The following is a 16,282-nucleotide window of genomic DNA, read 5'->3' on the forward strand; positions in this document are numbered from 1 at the left end:
GGCACACTGAACACAAAAAAAGTTCTCCTTGTGACAGAAGATAAACTGGGTACAATTAAAGATGGAAAAATTGAGCAAATTAAATACAAATTCAGAACAGAGTAAAAAAAGTCATTGCTGTTTGTTTAATAAGAATTCAGGAACTCAAAAAGGGCCGAAATGCGTTTTTAGCAGCATTGAAAACATAAAATCTGAGAAAGCACAGGGAAAGTACCAGAGGAAGAGGTGTGGCAGGCAGAGAGGAGACTAAGTGCAGGGAAAGAGCTGGAAGCATCTAAATGTGTCTTACACAGGCAAAGCCCAGCCAGTGGCTGCCAAGGGATGGCTTACATAAGGTGGATGAGGCAGCGTTGTGTGCCACCTCGTGTTTTCTCTGGGATCCACATTTTGGAGCAATGACGTTTTGTCCTCGGGTACCCAGCCGCAGCAGGAGGAAGGGTTCTTGTTCTCTTGCTGCTCTCACCGATCCAAATTTAGCATCAGTCATTGTGACAGAGCAGCTACTAGAAGTGCATGGGGTGAAAGAAATAACCGAGATGTCCTAGCACTGTCACCTCGCCTTGCTCCATGGCCTGATTTTATGGCAGGAGAGCAGGAATCGCCTCAGAGGAGATGCTGCAGCAGCCACACCATGGCCTGCAGCCCCAAGTGTCTGTGGACACCTCCCCTTGCTGTGCCATTCACGGTGACTGACAGCAGAACTCCGAGTACTGTCTAAATTGAAGCAACTAACACAAGGGCTTCACATCTGCCAAGGGTCAACAAGTCACACTGCACCAGCGTACACGCTATATACAAGATGAGTGTCAGAGGACGATGCACCAGGTGCTCATTTTGATATCCACCAAAGTAGCATGTTAAACATGATAATCCCAAAATGATGGGCCTCTGACAAGCATGGATGCAAGGACCTTCCTAAGCCCTAATAAGCATGGCAGGCCTGCCTCACAACTGCGAGCTCTGATTCCCACCATGTACTGTCATTGTGTCCACAGATACTCTGTTCACCAGTCTAAACTGTTTACTAAGAATCAGAACGCTACCCAATCCAGAGTTCCCTGAGATATGAGTGTGGTTATTCATTTAATTCAGGACTTTGGCTAAAGGACTCGAGTCTGAAGAGCTCCTGCAGCGATAAAAAATGACCAGAGGAGGAGTATACTTTTCAACTCTGGGGTTGAAGTAACCCCTTTGTAGCTCATCTGTTTCCGAGGTGCCACTGAAACAGACAGACTCTTTGCTTCTATCTGGGGTGTGAGAAAAAGCTCAAAAATCCTAAAATAGCATTCTGTTTTAGTCAGTGTGATCAAAGTACTCAGACGTGACACAGCCTGCTGCTTTTCTTTTGGGATCGGTGGCTCAAGCCAGGGAGCATCCAGGGATATTTTAAAGACCTTTCTATAAAGAAGTGCTATTTTCTGAAAGCAAAGAACATTGGTCTCAGTACACAGACATAAACGTGCAGCAGCTGAAGTGAAAGCAGAAGGCGGCCAGCTACATAAAAATGTCAGTTTATTTGCTAAACCAGAATCCTAGACAAAAGTCTTGCTTCTAATATTTTAGCAACTCCTCTTCTGTCAGGTACCATGGCTAAGGTATTTCTTATGCCATAATAAGCCAGTTATACAGCCTAATAGTGCAATTAGCCACCTGCAGAGCAAGCCCTTCCCAGCAGCTGAGCAGCAGTACTTTGCTGCAGCACACTGTCCTGCAGAGCAGAAGGGCAGCTACTCTGCCCGGCCAGGTGGTGGGCATCTTCAGGTGCACACACCCCATCTCCTGTTCTTCCTGTGCTCACAAGCTGGTTTGGAAAATGACAGGGCACTGACACATGGGCCAAATGTTTATCTGGCTTTGGAGTTTCTGCAGATGACTCAGGGGCTTCTACGGAGGTGATGCCAGCCACCACTACTGGTCACTACTTTTGACTGCATCAAAAGCTCCTCTGAGCTTGCAAAAGGCAAGAACAGGCCTTTTGACTTGTTAGTGCGCAGTGCCTAGACCAATGTGAACAGCCTGGCCCTAGGATTCTGGATGCTACCAAATTGCAGATGATACTCTTTAGTAATCATAGTATTTCTGCAGCAACACGTACCCAGAAAGGCTACTCTCTGGCAGTGGAAGCACACCAATATAAAATGGTGTATGTTGGTGTGGTTACACTGGATGGCATGATCCAGTCAAATATCCATTGCTGGAACTAGGAGGTCTTGCCATCCCACCTCTGCCAGCACCATGCTGCTCCTATTTCCTTTAAGTTCTGGTGTTAAGCAGATGCTTCTCAGAGCCAGTCCAACTCAGATTAACCCAGTAGATATGGCAGAAGATAGTCTTCAGCTGGATTTGTGAGCTGAACTGGCACATGCGAGGGTCCAGCAAATGCTAAAGCTGCTGTAAGGGTGAGAGGTGACTAAGTAGCAAGATCTTCTGGTGTAAGTTTGGAACAGCTCTGCCAGCTCTTTGATTCTTTTAAGTATCTTTCCATTACTGATGCAGGATACACAAAAATAACTGGAAAACCATCTGACAGCACTGCCTGCACAGCCCAGTCCTTTGAGTAGGGACATTAAGAGAATTGCTGAAGGCATGAGGAGTCTAACTAGTCCCTAAGGAAAGGAATGAGGTGAACACTCTGGAAACAGTACTGCTTTGTGTGTATATGGGGTATTTCAAGGCTCTCAAAGGAAAACATACCAACTAAGGTTATAGAACTTGAAACTTGGTCTGAGAAATGCTTGTCAAAATGACTGTGCATGAATATTTCATAATCATCAATTCCAACTTCCAAATAAAGCTGCCTGTAAAGAATCTTCTTCCAGTTTGTTCTGAGTTCACTTTTCCGGCTTGCACATCATGGCAATAAAGACCTCGCAATGGGAATTCGTGGAACACAGCTGTCAATAACATACAAATCTGAAGAGATTCCTGTTCGCTGTGCTACAGATGTATTGGCTTTGCAGGGCTAAATCTGGCAAATGCTCATTTCAAGCAGCAAGCAAACAGACAAGGCACTGAATGAACACAAAGCAGCAGGAACTAGCCACTATTTCAAACCAAAAATACACTGAGGAGTCTAGAAGTATTCAAAGGGAACAAAAGACAGCAATATTGTTGCTATTACTTTCTGCCTATCCTAAGACACGCAATACACGGGAATGCAATAACCAGAAGAAGAGGAACCAACTTGTGTGCTGAGCAGTAGAGATGGAAAATATCCCCTTTCAGCATCAGAGGCTGCAATATACTTATCTACAATCCCTTCAGCACTTGCTGCCTCCAGGTGTGCTGCTCAGCTCCACTTTTGCTGCCCTCCCATAGATCATGTGCCTGTAGGAACCAGACCCTTTCATAGGGATCCCCAAGTGCATGCTTTATTTCAGGTGATGTCACTTCAAAGTCACATTTTACAAGATCCAAAGAAACCCTAAATGTCACTCACTGGACCCTTCAGTCAGGCCACGGGCCATAGCAGGGGCTGCCCAACATTCATGTGACACCTAGACTGCAACAAAACAGTTAGAAAAGATGGCTCAGTGACATACAGTTCGTAGTTTTGATCTTCTGTCTCTTGCTGCACTGACAGCTCCTCCAAAGTTGCATCAATATCCAGCTGATTCGTCTCCAGCTGCCGTAGCAATGTCTCCCTCTGAAGAAAAAAAAACAAGCTGGGTCTGAGCAGGTAGGGTCATTGTAACAGACCTCTGTGCGCTCACAGGGGTACAGTGAGATCTCGTGTCACCACTCTACCCACAGCAATTAATTAAACAGGAGCTTTGGTCCCTCTCATGGTGTTCAGTTTAAATACAGGAGCACAAAGGGAAGCTAAAGCAGCAGTAAAAAAACCTCTGCGTGTAAGAAAGTAACTTGTTCTGCAGGCTGTACTCAGCCATAAATCAATGTGTGATTTTCAGACACAGCACCACCATTTGCATTTGGAGAACAGATTCAACACCTGCAGAGAACAGTTGTGCAACCCATGAATTCTGATCTTTTATTTTTCCCTGTGCTAAAAAAGTCCCTCTGTGAGTAGGACCCAGCTGATGCAAAACCTCACAATAATTTTCTTTTTACTGTTGGGGTAGATGAGTGAGCACAACCTGTCAACTCAGTGAAATTTTAGAAGTCACCACCCCTCTGCCTTCAGTTGCTGCCCCACAGATGGGTGACAGACACTCCAGTCCATTTCAAATGTGCAGTAAAGTGAGTTGGCTTCAGTAATGTAACACAGCTTAATTCAGTCCTTCCCTTTCCACTTTTCCAGCAGAATCCAAGCAAAAACCTCAGCTGAGGGGAAGTGCTGGCTTAAAAGGCTCAAAATCAATTGCAAATGGTCACGGGACATGCTTCCTGATAGTCCAGATGGCAATGAGAAGAAATTAATAACCACACGCGTTAGCTGAGACTGCATGGGCACGGCCAGCTCCAAAGGCTCACCTGTAGTGGATCCAGCACCAGCCTCCTCACCCATCTGCCCAGCAGACCTAGCTCTGCAACAGCCCCAAGCCACAGGGCTAACACAGCGTCCATTTCTGCAGAAACATGATTCAGGATCCCCTGGCCAAGACTAGAGCTGTCTGTGACCACTGGCCCGCTCCACAGTACAATCCCTGCACCAGAGCCCCTTCCCCTCCACTCAGATGCAGCCAGCTGTCACACAGCTGGGCACTGGCAATGGCCAGGCTCCCACCACCAGCACCCCGTGTGCCTCCCGGGGAGGCTCTGAGCGAGGGGCATGCGAGTCAGTTTACACATCAAATTCTGGAGTCAAAAGTCACAGTGTTCAGTGCCTCAAAGCATCAATTCTCTCTCTCCCACTACCTACATACTAGATAGCACAGGGAGCAGGGGCAGCTTGTGCTGAGACACGTCTGATGACTCACGGCACTGCACGGTGCCCATTAAAGTGGGGTCCACCAGTGCCACAGGCTGCCAAGCTGCTCCATTGCCCAGACAGGAGGGGACAGAAGAGAAACCCCAGGTTTCCTCCAAGCTGCAAAGGTTTTTGCTTTTATAACTGAACTGCCTTATCCTCAATGTAAATTTAAGCTTTCTACTATGACAAATATTTCTGAAAGTTTAGTGTCAGTAACCGTGGTGAATTGTTAATTCCATGTTTGACAACATATATGCTCACTGCAGAAAGATCCCATTGGAGTAAAAAGCACAAAAGGAAATCTACATAATTTACAGAATAAAATCCCTATGGGAAGACAAACATTTGGATAAAGCCATGGCATTCAGTATCCACAGGCATATACTACTGACAATATAGTTTTGTAGACATGACAACTCTGGAGCTATCAAGAAAGTGTACAAATTTAAAGACCAAGTAACTCATCTGCTTTATAGAACACAGACCACAATACTCTGTCCAACAGAGTAGTCAGGGCACAGCTTGAGCCCTCCATGGGGCAGGCCAATTTATATCAAATTCTGCCATGACTTAGATCAGCAAGCAAGGTTTAAGTACTTTTTATTTTGTATTATAAGACCAGGTGATTCACAGTGGTTGATAACTTTTAAACATGCCAATTTATTGGAAGATACAGCCTTTTGTGAAATTTAAGAGCTTCTAAGATCATTTAAGCTAATTTACTGCTTCTCAGACATTTAGATTCTTCATTTTTACGTTTGCCATTGTGTTAAGAGGTTGGACTGGTTCATATTTCCTTTGCTAGGTAATTTTTATTCATCATATTCATAAGCTCTATGCAGATGGAAACAACTTCAATTAACATGTATACAAAGAATTATGAAGTCATTAGTTAACTCGAATTCCCTTTATTGTGGTATACAGACAAGAACATTTCTGAAAACATGCTATACATATTTAAACTTGCTACACTAAACAGCAGAAGTACTAATCAAGACTTCATAAGTAATTCTAGATTTTAGAATTCAAGATACAAGAAATTCAAGATTTTAGAAGTAATAGATTTCATCCTTTTGTTATTCATACAGTGTGAGCAAAAATGAGACAAAAAAGAGCAAGTTTTACGCTTCTTTGTCCTCAGTTTCCTAGGATGAGTGAAATAAATGCTGAGCAAATTAGCTAACTAAACAGAGACAGAAGGGACACTGCTCTCCAATGCTTACCTTAGGCACTTACATAATGGCTTTTACTAAACAAGTGGTTTGCCTTTCCTCATACTTTGGCAGTAAGACATATACCAGAGTTTTATTTATTTCAGTTTTCACAGATCACAGTAAATTAAGAACTTAGATTTAGTTAAGAGAGAGTTGCATTTAATTTTGTAAAAATTCATCACTAATAATGGGCTTCCAAATACTTAAAAAATAAATTCTGTTTTACCATGCTGGTATTAAAATAATAAAGAAACAGCTTATTTTTAGCAATGACCCAAAAGAAGGGAATAAATCATGTGCTATAGACCAATGCTTTGGCTGAATGCCACTTTCAAGTACTTCCTGGGAAAAGGCAATTTCAGCTGTCTGCAGAATTTTGTCTCCTTCCAGTGCAGCATCCAAAGGCCCAGTTGACCTGATCACATTTGGACATTATGTGGGCCACCAGCAATACTTACAGCTAAACAGCATTCTCAGGTTTGACAATCCTTCCCCTGGAAAGGAACTGATAAATAATTGAAGAGCCTGGGCTGCTAGAGGGAACATGCTCTATACTGGCGGTATGAATTTCAGCCACTGCTTTCTTCATGAAAGATGCATTAAAATGTAAGCTGAACACAGAAATGTGCAACTTAAAACCAATGCACTGAACATCAGTTCCACTAAAGGACAGTCTGGAATCTCACATACAGCTGACCAACTCTTTCCCTTGAGAGCTGTGGGAGGCTAGGCTGAGGAACACAGAGAAACCTCAGAGGTCGACTGAGACTGATTAAATCATATGTGCATTTAATACCTGGCAGCATTCCTCTCCTTTAACCCTGCTTTGCTCCAAAGTACCAGGGAAATGACTTCTTTCTGGAGCCTGCTACTGGCAAGTCTCTCTGAAGGTATAAGCAGAACCTTTAGGAATAAATTCTAGCCGTGATTTTTCTACAAATTTTAACATCCCGCTGCACTGGTTGTTAATCAGGCTCAGCGGCACCAGGCCTGGCTCCCCATGCACTCAAAGGCAAGACTACCAGTGGGTCTCCAGGAGCAGAAAAATGGCCAGAGCCACCCAACAGCAGCTACTGTGGAGCAGTACGAAGCTCTTCTAATAAACCTGTGGCACAAATGTAAGCAGCACTGGAAAAACTAAGTGCAGCACATCTTGGCTGAAGTCTGACATCAAGTAAAGCCCCAAAAACCTAGGTGGAAGCAACCAAAAGCCTCCAAATTTGCAGTGTCACCTGCCATGGCACAGAATGGCAAGGCCAGGGATCTCCTGCACACCAGAGGGAAATGAAACAAGCCATGTCCACATTGGATCCTGTGTTGTGATTTGTTTCAGAATGCACAGAAAAGCAGCAGCCTGCAATCCCTGTATGAGCACAGAACTGCAGGAATTAGTTTTGGCATTGCTGTTTCAAAGGAAAAGCCAGGCAGCTATGGTCTAATTCCTCTCTCCTTGAATGACAGGCATAGGACAACCTCCTCAACTGCCACCTTCTGTGTTGAGGTAGAAAGAGCAAACGTATTTACAAGCAGGGTTTATAGATGCCCATCCAAATCTCCCCTTGCACATTTTAGGAACTAGACTGTAATGAGAAGTCTTTTCAGGTTTCTTTCTGCAGTGTTGAATTATTTAATTACATTACACAAAACCCACAAGATTTGGGAGTCTAATTTGGGACTACCCCCAGTGGCACCCCAAGCCCACTGAGCAGGAGAACAAATGTCAGCTGGTCACGCTATTTCCCTTGCCTCTCCTAAGCAACTGTCACTGGAATCTCCAAGCAACTAAAGGTTATATCAGATTTATTTTTTCTATTTCCCTAAAGACCAAGATTTGTCCAAGAAGTTCTCTGGCTTTGGGGACAATTACCTTATCTAAGTGTCCTAATTGCTTTCAGTCTCAGATTAATAGATCATGTTTACTTATACATAGCACATCTAAATGAAAGGTCCCCTAAGACTTGCGTCCTAAAGCTGCTTCCAAGCAAACCTGATACTGCAAGTGCTTGGGTGTTTCCTGCTTATAACTATGGCTAGGGAAATCATTGCACGCACTATTAACAGTATCATTACAAGCAGCTTTCAGAAACAAATCTGGCAGGAAGGCTGTGCTAATGTCTTTGCCTCTTATCGGCATCTACTTGAGAGAAAAAGGAGATCTACAAAATCAGTAAAACTAACCTGGGAACTAACTATTCTGCACGATTTCCACAAGACATCACTTTACCATAGGAGCTGAGGTTATAAAACCAAACATTTAACCAACACCATGCTGGTAGATTTCAATCTTCTACACTAAGCAGCTAGTTGGGTTTATACCTCCGATTTCTACAGCTTCTTCCTCAAAAATGTATTGTTTGACTTGTTTTACTGGGGTTTTAAAAAATTCAGTTTTCTTACCCTGGTTCTTTCTGCTCTGCAGCCTGAGGACATGGTAACATCCACTAATATATTCAAGCTTCTTCTGAACTAGCATTTCAGTGGAGATTATTTGTACAAAAATACAGACAGACATTTTAATTACTGGTGAAAGATAATCAAAATCAACTGCCTGTTTTTTTCCATCCAATAGAAAACAATGACACATCATCATATGTACCCCCAAAAAGCATATGCTGTTGATCCCAAAGGACCCCTGTAGGGGGGACCCCCCTATAGGGACCTTGACCCCAGAAGGTCCTCTTCTAAAGGACAACAGCTGAGAATTCCACCCTTCCATGCCCATTCAGCCTTTGCCTTTCCACTCAAGAAGGCTCAATTATGAAGGAAATGAGAGACTTGGATCTATGTGAATAGGATCCAAGCAGATCAGTTACTGTTAGGGCAATGATGTTCAGCAAACAGTTGTCCCTGAATTGTTCAGTTCATGACCAAATCTCTTCTCACCTAAGTTTTAATTGAACAGAATTTAAATACAAAGTTTAACAAATGTGCATAAGCAACATTTTTTACTTGGTAACTACACCACTGGATGCAATTTTCTTGCCTGTGTTATTCATCACCTTGGAGCCTTTCTCTAGAGGTAAGCATTTGCAAACACAGCACAGAAGAATCCTCTCGCAAGCAGAGACATGCTTAAGTCACAGGCACCAATGTACTAACATGATTTTGTTTTAACAACTCTTACAAAAAAATAATCTACTCAGGATCTTTTAACAACAAAAGAAACCCCAAATATGAAATTCCTGCCTCAGAGACAGAGAAAATTAAATCTGTCCCAACCATCCAGCACATCACAGAAATACCCTCTGTCTTACCTGAAGCTGCAAGAAGGGGATGTTGAAGAACTTGTGCAGGTACTTGAGGCCAAAGCTGTTCTTCATGGAAGACTCAGCATAGCGAAAATATGAGGAGCCAGGAGGCCTGTCTCAACCAGATAGATAGAGAGAAGAAAACTGTACAAAGGACACGGACTGCATACACACAGAGGATGCGCTTGCTGAATTATATACCATGAACAATCCTCATTTACAAGCTAACCCCTCAGTCCCCGAATGTAGGCTACCGGGTCATTCTGCTAGGGACTCGTTATTCTGTTTACAGACAAAATTCACACTTTGTCTCTCCTGAAGGGTGTCAGAACACGGCTGTTGTTGTGTTGCAGTGTCATGCGGCTGCCAGACTAAGAAATACTATGTTAGGACACTGGGCCATTGGTTTACTAAACTGGGGGGTTCACAGCTGTACAGGCTGTTCAGTTCTCAGTGAAGGTTTTGTTTTAAAACCACAAACAGACCTACATAAGTCACATACAGAGATGAACTTGTAAAGAAATGATTACATTATGGATTAAGCCTAAAACTGATACAATTTCTGTGTGTGTGACACAGGCACAAACAAATAAGAGACTACAAAAATGAAAAAATGCCTTAAAAACATAAAACCACACAAAAAGTTACAATCTATTGAAACCTGACCAACAAGTAATATTTTATACTAAATAACAGAGCACCTCAGATCTTGGAGGGAGAATCTTGCCTGGCTGGCAAGGGAAGTGTATGACTTGGCTGTGCCCAGTAAATACTGTGTGGGGATGCTCTCAGAGGAAGAGCAAGGAAGACAGCCACACTAGCTGGCTCTCTTGTAGCAGAATTATTTGGAGCAGAGAACAGCTGTGCTGCAGGGAGAGGATTCTTTCACAAGAGAAGGACTATCCAGAACGAAGATGACTCCTTGGGAAAAGTACTTCTGAAAGGCACAAGCTGACAGGCACTCACTGTTTCCAGGAATATAGCTAACAATCTCCTCAGAACAGGCTCCTAGATCAAAGAGCCCATCGTGTAAGCTGAAGCTGCTGTATGAGACATTCAGAGCTATGAAAGCCCAAAAGCTAGGCACAGGGTCAGAGGATGAACATGATGCGCATCTGAATCACAGCAGCAATACAGTTATCTGCGGTTGATGACAGAGAGTAGCCAAGGTCTGCTCTCCTGCCTGGTGACCGTGGTGCCACCTTACCTGTTTAGATTGTCGATGAGGTCCCGCACATCGCCAGGCAGAATGACCCGGTGCTCCCCCATGTCTCGGTAATTCCCAAGCACGCACACTGGAACATGGGTCGGCACTTTAGGAAGCTCCCTCAGAATATAGTTAAATGTCCTTCACCATAGGAGAGAGAGATAAAGGCAGATGAGTGGGAAACATCATTCTGTGAGCTGTTTCATGCACAAATCACAGAAAAAAAAACAATGTAAGAAATTTTTTTTCCAAAATCCTTCCAGGACTGTGGCTTCTTTGTCCCCCTCAGAGAAATACATTAACTGTAAATATATTTGTATCATTCTTTATTCAAAAACAACTTGACAAGTTCAATAATCCACTTCCACCAGCAACCTCACATCTCCTACAGCAGTATTTCCCTCAGTCCTACAAAACTGTGTGAGGTCAGCAGGAGAAAAGGATTCTCTCCCTTCAGCTGTCAACAGGCTCACTGACCCATACCAAACCTGCAAAACACAAGCTTAAATATAAAGCAGGAACTCTTACCACCTCCTCTTTCCACTCTGGCTTCCATATGTCTCTCACCCTCCTCGGCAGATGTGCAAAACGAACAGTTCATTATTTCTGTACATTAATGCAGGCCTAGGGCCTCTAAATAATCCTTATTAATACCAGTCTTCCTGGGAATTTCTCACTAGCATTCCTCTCTCCCTTGTGTTATGGAGAGCAAGGGTTTGTAACATGCCCAGCATACTTTGCACCTGTGATAGCACTAATTATCAAGCCTAAGACAGCAGTATAAGAGAAACTGCAGTACGCGAGCCCACAGGGAGACTGCTCATTTGAAACAAGCCCAAGAGAGGAGTATATTAAGACACGTCACAAGATAAAGCTATTATTTTAAGGGATACAAGCTTGCTTCAACTCATTAGGCTGGTTATCAGCTCTAGAGTCCATCTGGGAATCAAGAGGTCTAGAAGTCAGTTGTTTTCACTAAACAAGTGAGTATCACGTGGTACATGCTGCTGAAGATGTCTTACCATTGTTTGGTGATGTCAAACATCATCACTACACCATTGCAGTTTTTATAGACATCCAGGAACTCTGCATCCAGAGCCATTTCTGACTCTGCCTGAGGAAATAAAGACAAAGAAGCAGTAAAGAACTTGATTCAACTTCAGGCTTGTACAGAACACAACTGATACAGTGCTGAATAAGCAAACTTTCTAAAGTGACAGCCACTATAAGAAGTACCCGTGGATTTCACATCATCGTTATTTAAGCAAGATACCTGGCGGTTCACAGCTTCCATGGCCCACAGGAGCAGGATGTGAAGCACCTGCCAGTCTCTGAAAAAGAGGTCTAACAGCAAATGCTAAAATGCAGCCCTGCCTCTTTCCTCTGCGCCCCCAAATCCTGCATTGGCAAGATAACTCCATATAAGCTACAGGATGGAGGACAGAGGACACAGGTCCCATTCCATCTCTTTGCTGACCCAAATATTGACTGTACTTCTAATGCTTCTGGTGTACAAAGCCAGGATGTAGTTTCTACCGAGCTTCTCCTGTGCAGGGCTGGAAGTATTTATTAGTACCTGATTTGCTTTTCATCATTTGGACTCTGCATGCTGCCAAGTACAGTAGTGGTCACAACTCAACCTCCAAGGGTCCTGCTGCAATTTGGTGTCTATGGAACAATTCTCACTCATTTCCAAGAAGTGGAAAATGCACCCGTGTTTGCGAAGAAAGAAGCAGCTGTGATACCTGTTCTCATAAAGGCTTTTTCCCATAGGACAATATTTTTAAAGAAAATTCTCCTAATCTGACCGCACAGATTGAGCAATGACTGGTACCCTGGTGAAACAGGTAACTCTTCACTGCTCTGACCCATCCCCAGAACCGAGTGCTCAGCTCTCTGCATATCAGTGATGCTGCCTTTCGTGTAAATTTCAAGAAAGTTGTTATGGAGCGAGTACCGAACACTGTCTGTGCACTGAGCCCCAAGGAGCACTGACACAGGAGCAATAAAGCTCTTTTAAGAGCTGCAGCAGAGATCGTGGGATCAAGGGCCTTTAAACTGAATTCCTGAGGATAAAATCATACATCTTTTGAAAGAGATGCCATACAAGTGCAATGGCAGCCCAAATGTGTTTTGGGGAATGTGGTGGTATGGTCTCCCATACAGCCCTTTGTTCTACAGCAAAAGATCCAAAGGAGACATATTCATGCAAGAGCCTTGAGGAAGCCACTCTGTTTATTTTTATGTGCTAGGCAGCACTTCTGTTTCCCCTTCCTCCTCTATATTTCAAAGGGTGTCAAAAGGTAATTGCTAGCCCAGTTTTAAGGAGCAGAGAGCATGGCATCAAGTGACTTCTTCAGGTCTCACAAGAAGTCCATTACAAAAGGACTTCCTGCCACTGACCATGTGCAGACAGGTACAAAGCTACCGGGTAAACATCTGGGGCGCAGTCATTCCCAAAAGACAGAAAGGAAAACAGCAGGGAAGTTGTGGTGAGGGCAGGAACGGGGATAAAATTCACAGGCAAAAGAGTGAACAGCATCAGGGATCACATTGCCCCTCATCCACCTGCCAGGCTGGCCTTAAAGCAGAAACAAATATAGAACTTACTCTCCACGGACCAAAGGTGGACTAGAGGCCTCCCACTAAGAGGCAGACATCTGCGTTCAAGGTGACTCACCTCCTGAGGGTCATTTTCCAGTTTCAAACCATCGCCTCGTTTTTTGCATTTTCCTTAAAAAGAATTGTAAAAAAAAAAAAACAAAAAACAAAAAACAAAACAACAAAAAAACGATTACACTGGGCAGAGAACTGCAGGATGTCTCTGGGCAGGACCACCGCGTTTTGAACATGACCTTAAAGCAGATCCAACTTCTACTATAAGCATGGGGAATGAGGAGGGGTGGGACAGGTGTGCCTTGCTGAAGAATACCAGCTATGGTGTGCAAGAATACCAGCTAGTCTAATTCAAAGATGAACGGGATGAAAGTCTGGGCTAGCTTAAACCACACTCTTCACAGCATAAAGTCACAATGACTGAATAATGCAGGGTTTGGTGCACTCCCTGGCCACAAAGGGAAGCTGATTTGTTCCACTTTTTGTTGTGTCAGTGTTGAAGAACCAAAGATCGTGGAGGTGCTATGACTGAACTGCACAACTACATACACAGCCTTCCTGAGAGACTTTATGACATTGCTGTGCTATGTCACTGACCTGAAACAAGCAGTCTTGTAAATAAACACAATCTCAGAGCCCATTGGGTGCTTTGGGCTGACGTGACCAAAAAAAAGGGGTGCCAGGAGACTATGAGAATTTAACAGCCAAAAGACAGAACTTATATAAGGGGAAATCCAAGCAAAATCAAATAAACTGTGGCAAAGGGGCTGTAGAGAAGTAGAGGAGAGACAGCCAACACATGCATGGAAGGCCAGAGCCAAAGGGTCAGGTCTGGTCATCACCAGCAAAGGTGCAGAAAGGAAATCCTCCAGAGGCACCATCCAAAGCCACATGCTCCAGAGACACAAACACAAAAATAAGCTAGAAGGCAGATAAAACTCTGATTAAGCTCATAGGAAAGTGCAAGAGGCAACAGACTAAATACTTGGAGAAGACACTAGAAAACCACTATAGAGACTTTTCCTGCAGTCCCACAGCCACAATCCCATCTGGAGAAATCTACAGGTTTCTCTCCAACTTATCTGCTTCCTCTAAGGCACATGCCAAAATACAGCCCTTATACTTAAAGGGCAGACCCCCTGAGACTTCTTCCTCTTCTTACAGCTTCGGTAAGCACTGGATAAATTCACAAACCGACATTTTGAAGTACCCCTGGCATTTGACTCAGCATCCCCAGAAAAGGAGTCGGTGTTTTTAAACCTCAGGCTCCCTGAAAATTTTGCATTACATCAGTTACACTGTAATCATGTTTCCAAATCTTAAAGCCTGCAACCACAGCAGACAGAGAAGGAGACACCATGTATCTGTACCTAGGATTAGCAGAGTGGCAATCAGCTAACCTGATTTTCTGGTGTAGACACTCAGCACTAAGGATTGGCAGAAGTCTCAATACGCAAGAGCAAGGACATCATCTTTCACCTTGTGCTAAAGAAGTTTAGTGTGAACATACCATGAAAAATCTGTCCTCACCCCCCAGGTATGATTTAAACTCTATGTACAGCAGTTTCCAGAGTTTTATCAAATGATGAGCACTGGACAATGAACAACCCTGCAAGGTCTTGAATTATGTTTTACAGGTATCAAGTATCTTCCAGATGTTACTGACAGCAATTAAGAACTGTACTTCTAAATTAACTTTGTTCCATATTTTTCTAGTGTGAGTAATGACGAATTAACTAAATTGTAATGGCGAAGACTTAGAATTCCTTCTCATAATTTCTAGAAATTCCCTGTATCACTCACAACAGAACACATTGGCAGCTTGGATGCACCCACAAAAAAAACCTCCCATTGACTCTTTTAAAGACTCTGCAACACTGGGGACCAAAATAGATTCTGCCAACTACTCAACTCCGCTGATCAACACGGAAAGACTACTTGTAAAATTCATGGTTCTGCCAGATGCTGCAAGTGAAACAATGTGTTTCATTCTTTTTGTATGCAGGTCAAGGATAAATAGTTATGAAATACAGAGTTATTAATGAAAGTTTTAATGCTGCAGGATACAGCAGGAGATTCCAGTCCCTACCCCCTAACTGTGTCTGGTGGGTGCTTCTGTGCATCACTGCAAAATGTTGGACAGCCTTGTGTCATCTTACTGTTGACATCTGAAAGTAGCAGAAATATTAATCCTGATCCTTCCCCATTCATGCAGTGTGTTTCCCTAGAGGATCTAGACATGGGCTCTGATTTTTCCCGGCTCTGATTTTTCCCAGCACAACTAAAGGTGTGGGATATCTAGGACGTGCATGCTTTTTCCCACCTCAATTAGCCCAAGCAACTACAAATACTCTTCATAGCTCCTCTTGTCCTGAGCAATCAAGGTGTCTTTCCAACCTGGACATATTTACAACCAATCCTTTGAGACTGAATATATGACTCGCGCCTCTCCCTTCTTATGGCTTTATGTGTGTATCAAGAGAAATGAGTAATATTCTTACATGATGCTCATCACTGCTATAAAGGAGGTCATCTATAAAGGAGTAACAGAGCTGAAAAGCGCATGTGTGTGCATATTCATGTACTGTGCCTATTTTTGGAAACAAAACTGCAGGATGAGCCAGATAAAGACAAGATGTATGTAGTGAAAAGATGCAATTCGGCCTGTAAAGCCAAGTACACAATGAAGATTGTGTTGTTATATGAACAAGGTCCTGTGTTTAAGGTTGCACTGATGTGTAATCTAGGAGCCTCAATCAGAAAGCAAGGGTCTTCATGTTGCGATTGCTCAGCTTCTCTACCTAAAATGATGACTGCTCCTTAATATTACAGGGATAATAGCAACAGTGAAACCAAATAACCCTGCAGCAGTGCCCCAAAGTCCACAGAACAGTTCTTGCTGAACACCAAAAGACTGGGTTTGTGGCCAGCACCTGAGAGCCTCTGCACCTCTATGTACCATCAGTTTTGTTGCAGGATAGCAAGGAATCAGTACAGCTTGCCAACAAATGCCGTCTACAGTGCGAGGGAGATGCTTCTGTTCACCATTCAAAAATACACATCTAGAATATTTGCATCCCCAGTGTTATCTAACTTATGCCATCTGAAAATAACAGAAACATTA

General features: G+C 43.4%; 1 protein-coding gene across 3 annotated transcripts in view; it reads right to left on the reverse strand.

The window, feature by feature from the left end:
• Positions 1 to 16,282, reverse strand: part of RABL6 (RAB, member RAS oncogene family like 6) — a 59,978-nt gene that overhangs the window by 26,414 nt on the left and 17,282 nt on the right. For 2 of the 3 annotated variants that reach the window (XM_049832300.1, XM_049832299.1), the window contains 5 exons: positions 13,223 to 13,275; positions 11,565 to 11,656; positions 10,543 to 10,683; positions 9,342 to 9,447; positions 3,543 to 3,646 (listed from right to left, as the gene is read on the reverse strand). In XM_049832300.1, the coding sequence (XP_049688257.1) occupies positions 3,543 to 3,646; positions 9,342 to 9,447; positions 10,543 to 10,683; positions 11,565 to 11,656; positions 13,223 to 13,275 (496 nt within the window). Of the gene's footprint in view, positions 1 to 3,542; positions 3,647 to 9,341; positions 9,448 to 10,542; positions 10,684 to 11,564; positions 11,657 to 13,152; positions 13,276 to 16,282 lie in introns of those variants that run through there. The other variant, XM_049832302.1, reaches the window with a different exon arrangement.

The sequence above is a fragment of the Accipiter gentilis genome, chromosome 29 (assembly GCF_929443795.1).
Source record: "Accipiter gentilis chromosome 29, bAccGen1.1, whole genome shotgun sequence".
Lineage (NCBI taxonomy): Eukaryota > Metazoa > Chordata > Aves > Accipitriformes > Accipitridae > Astur > Astur gentilis.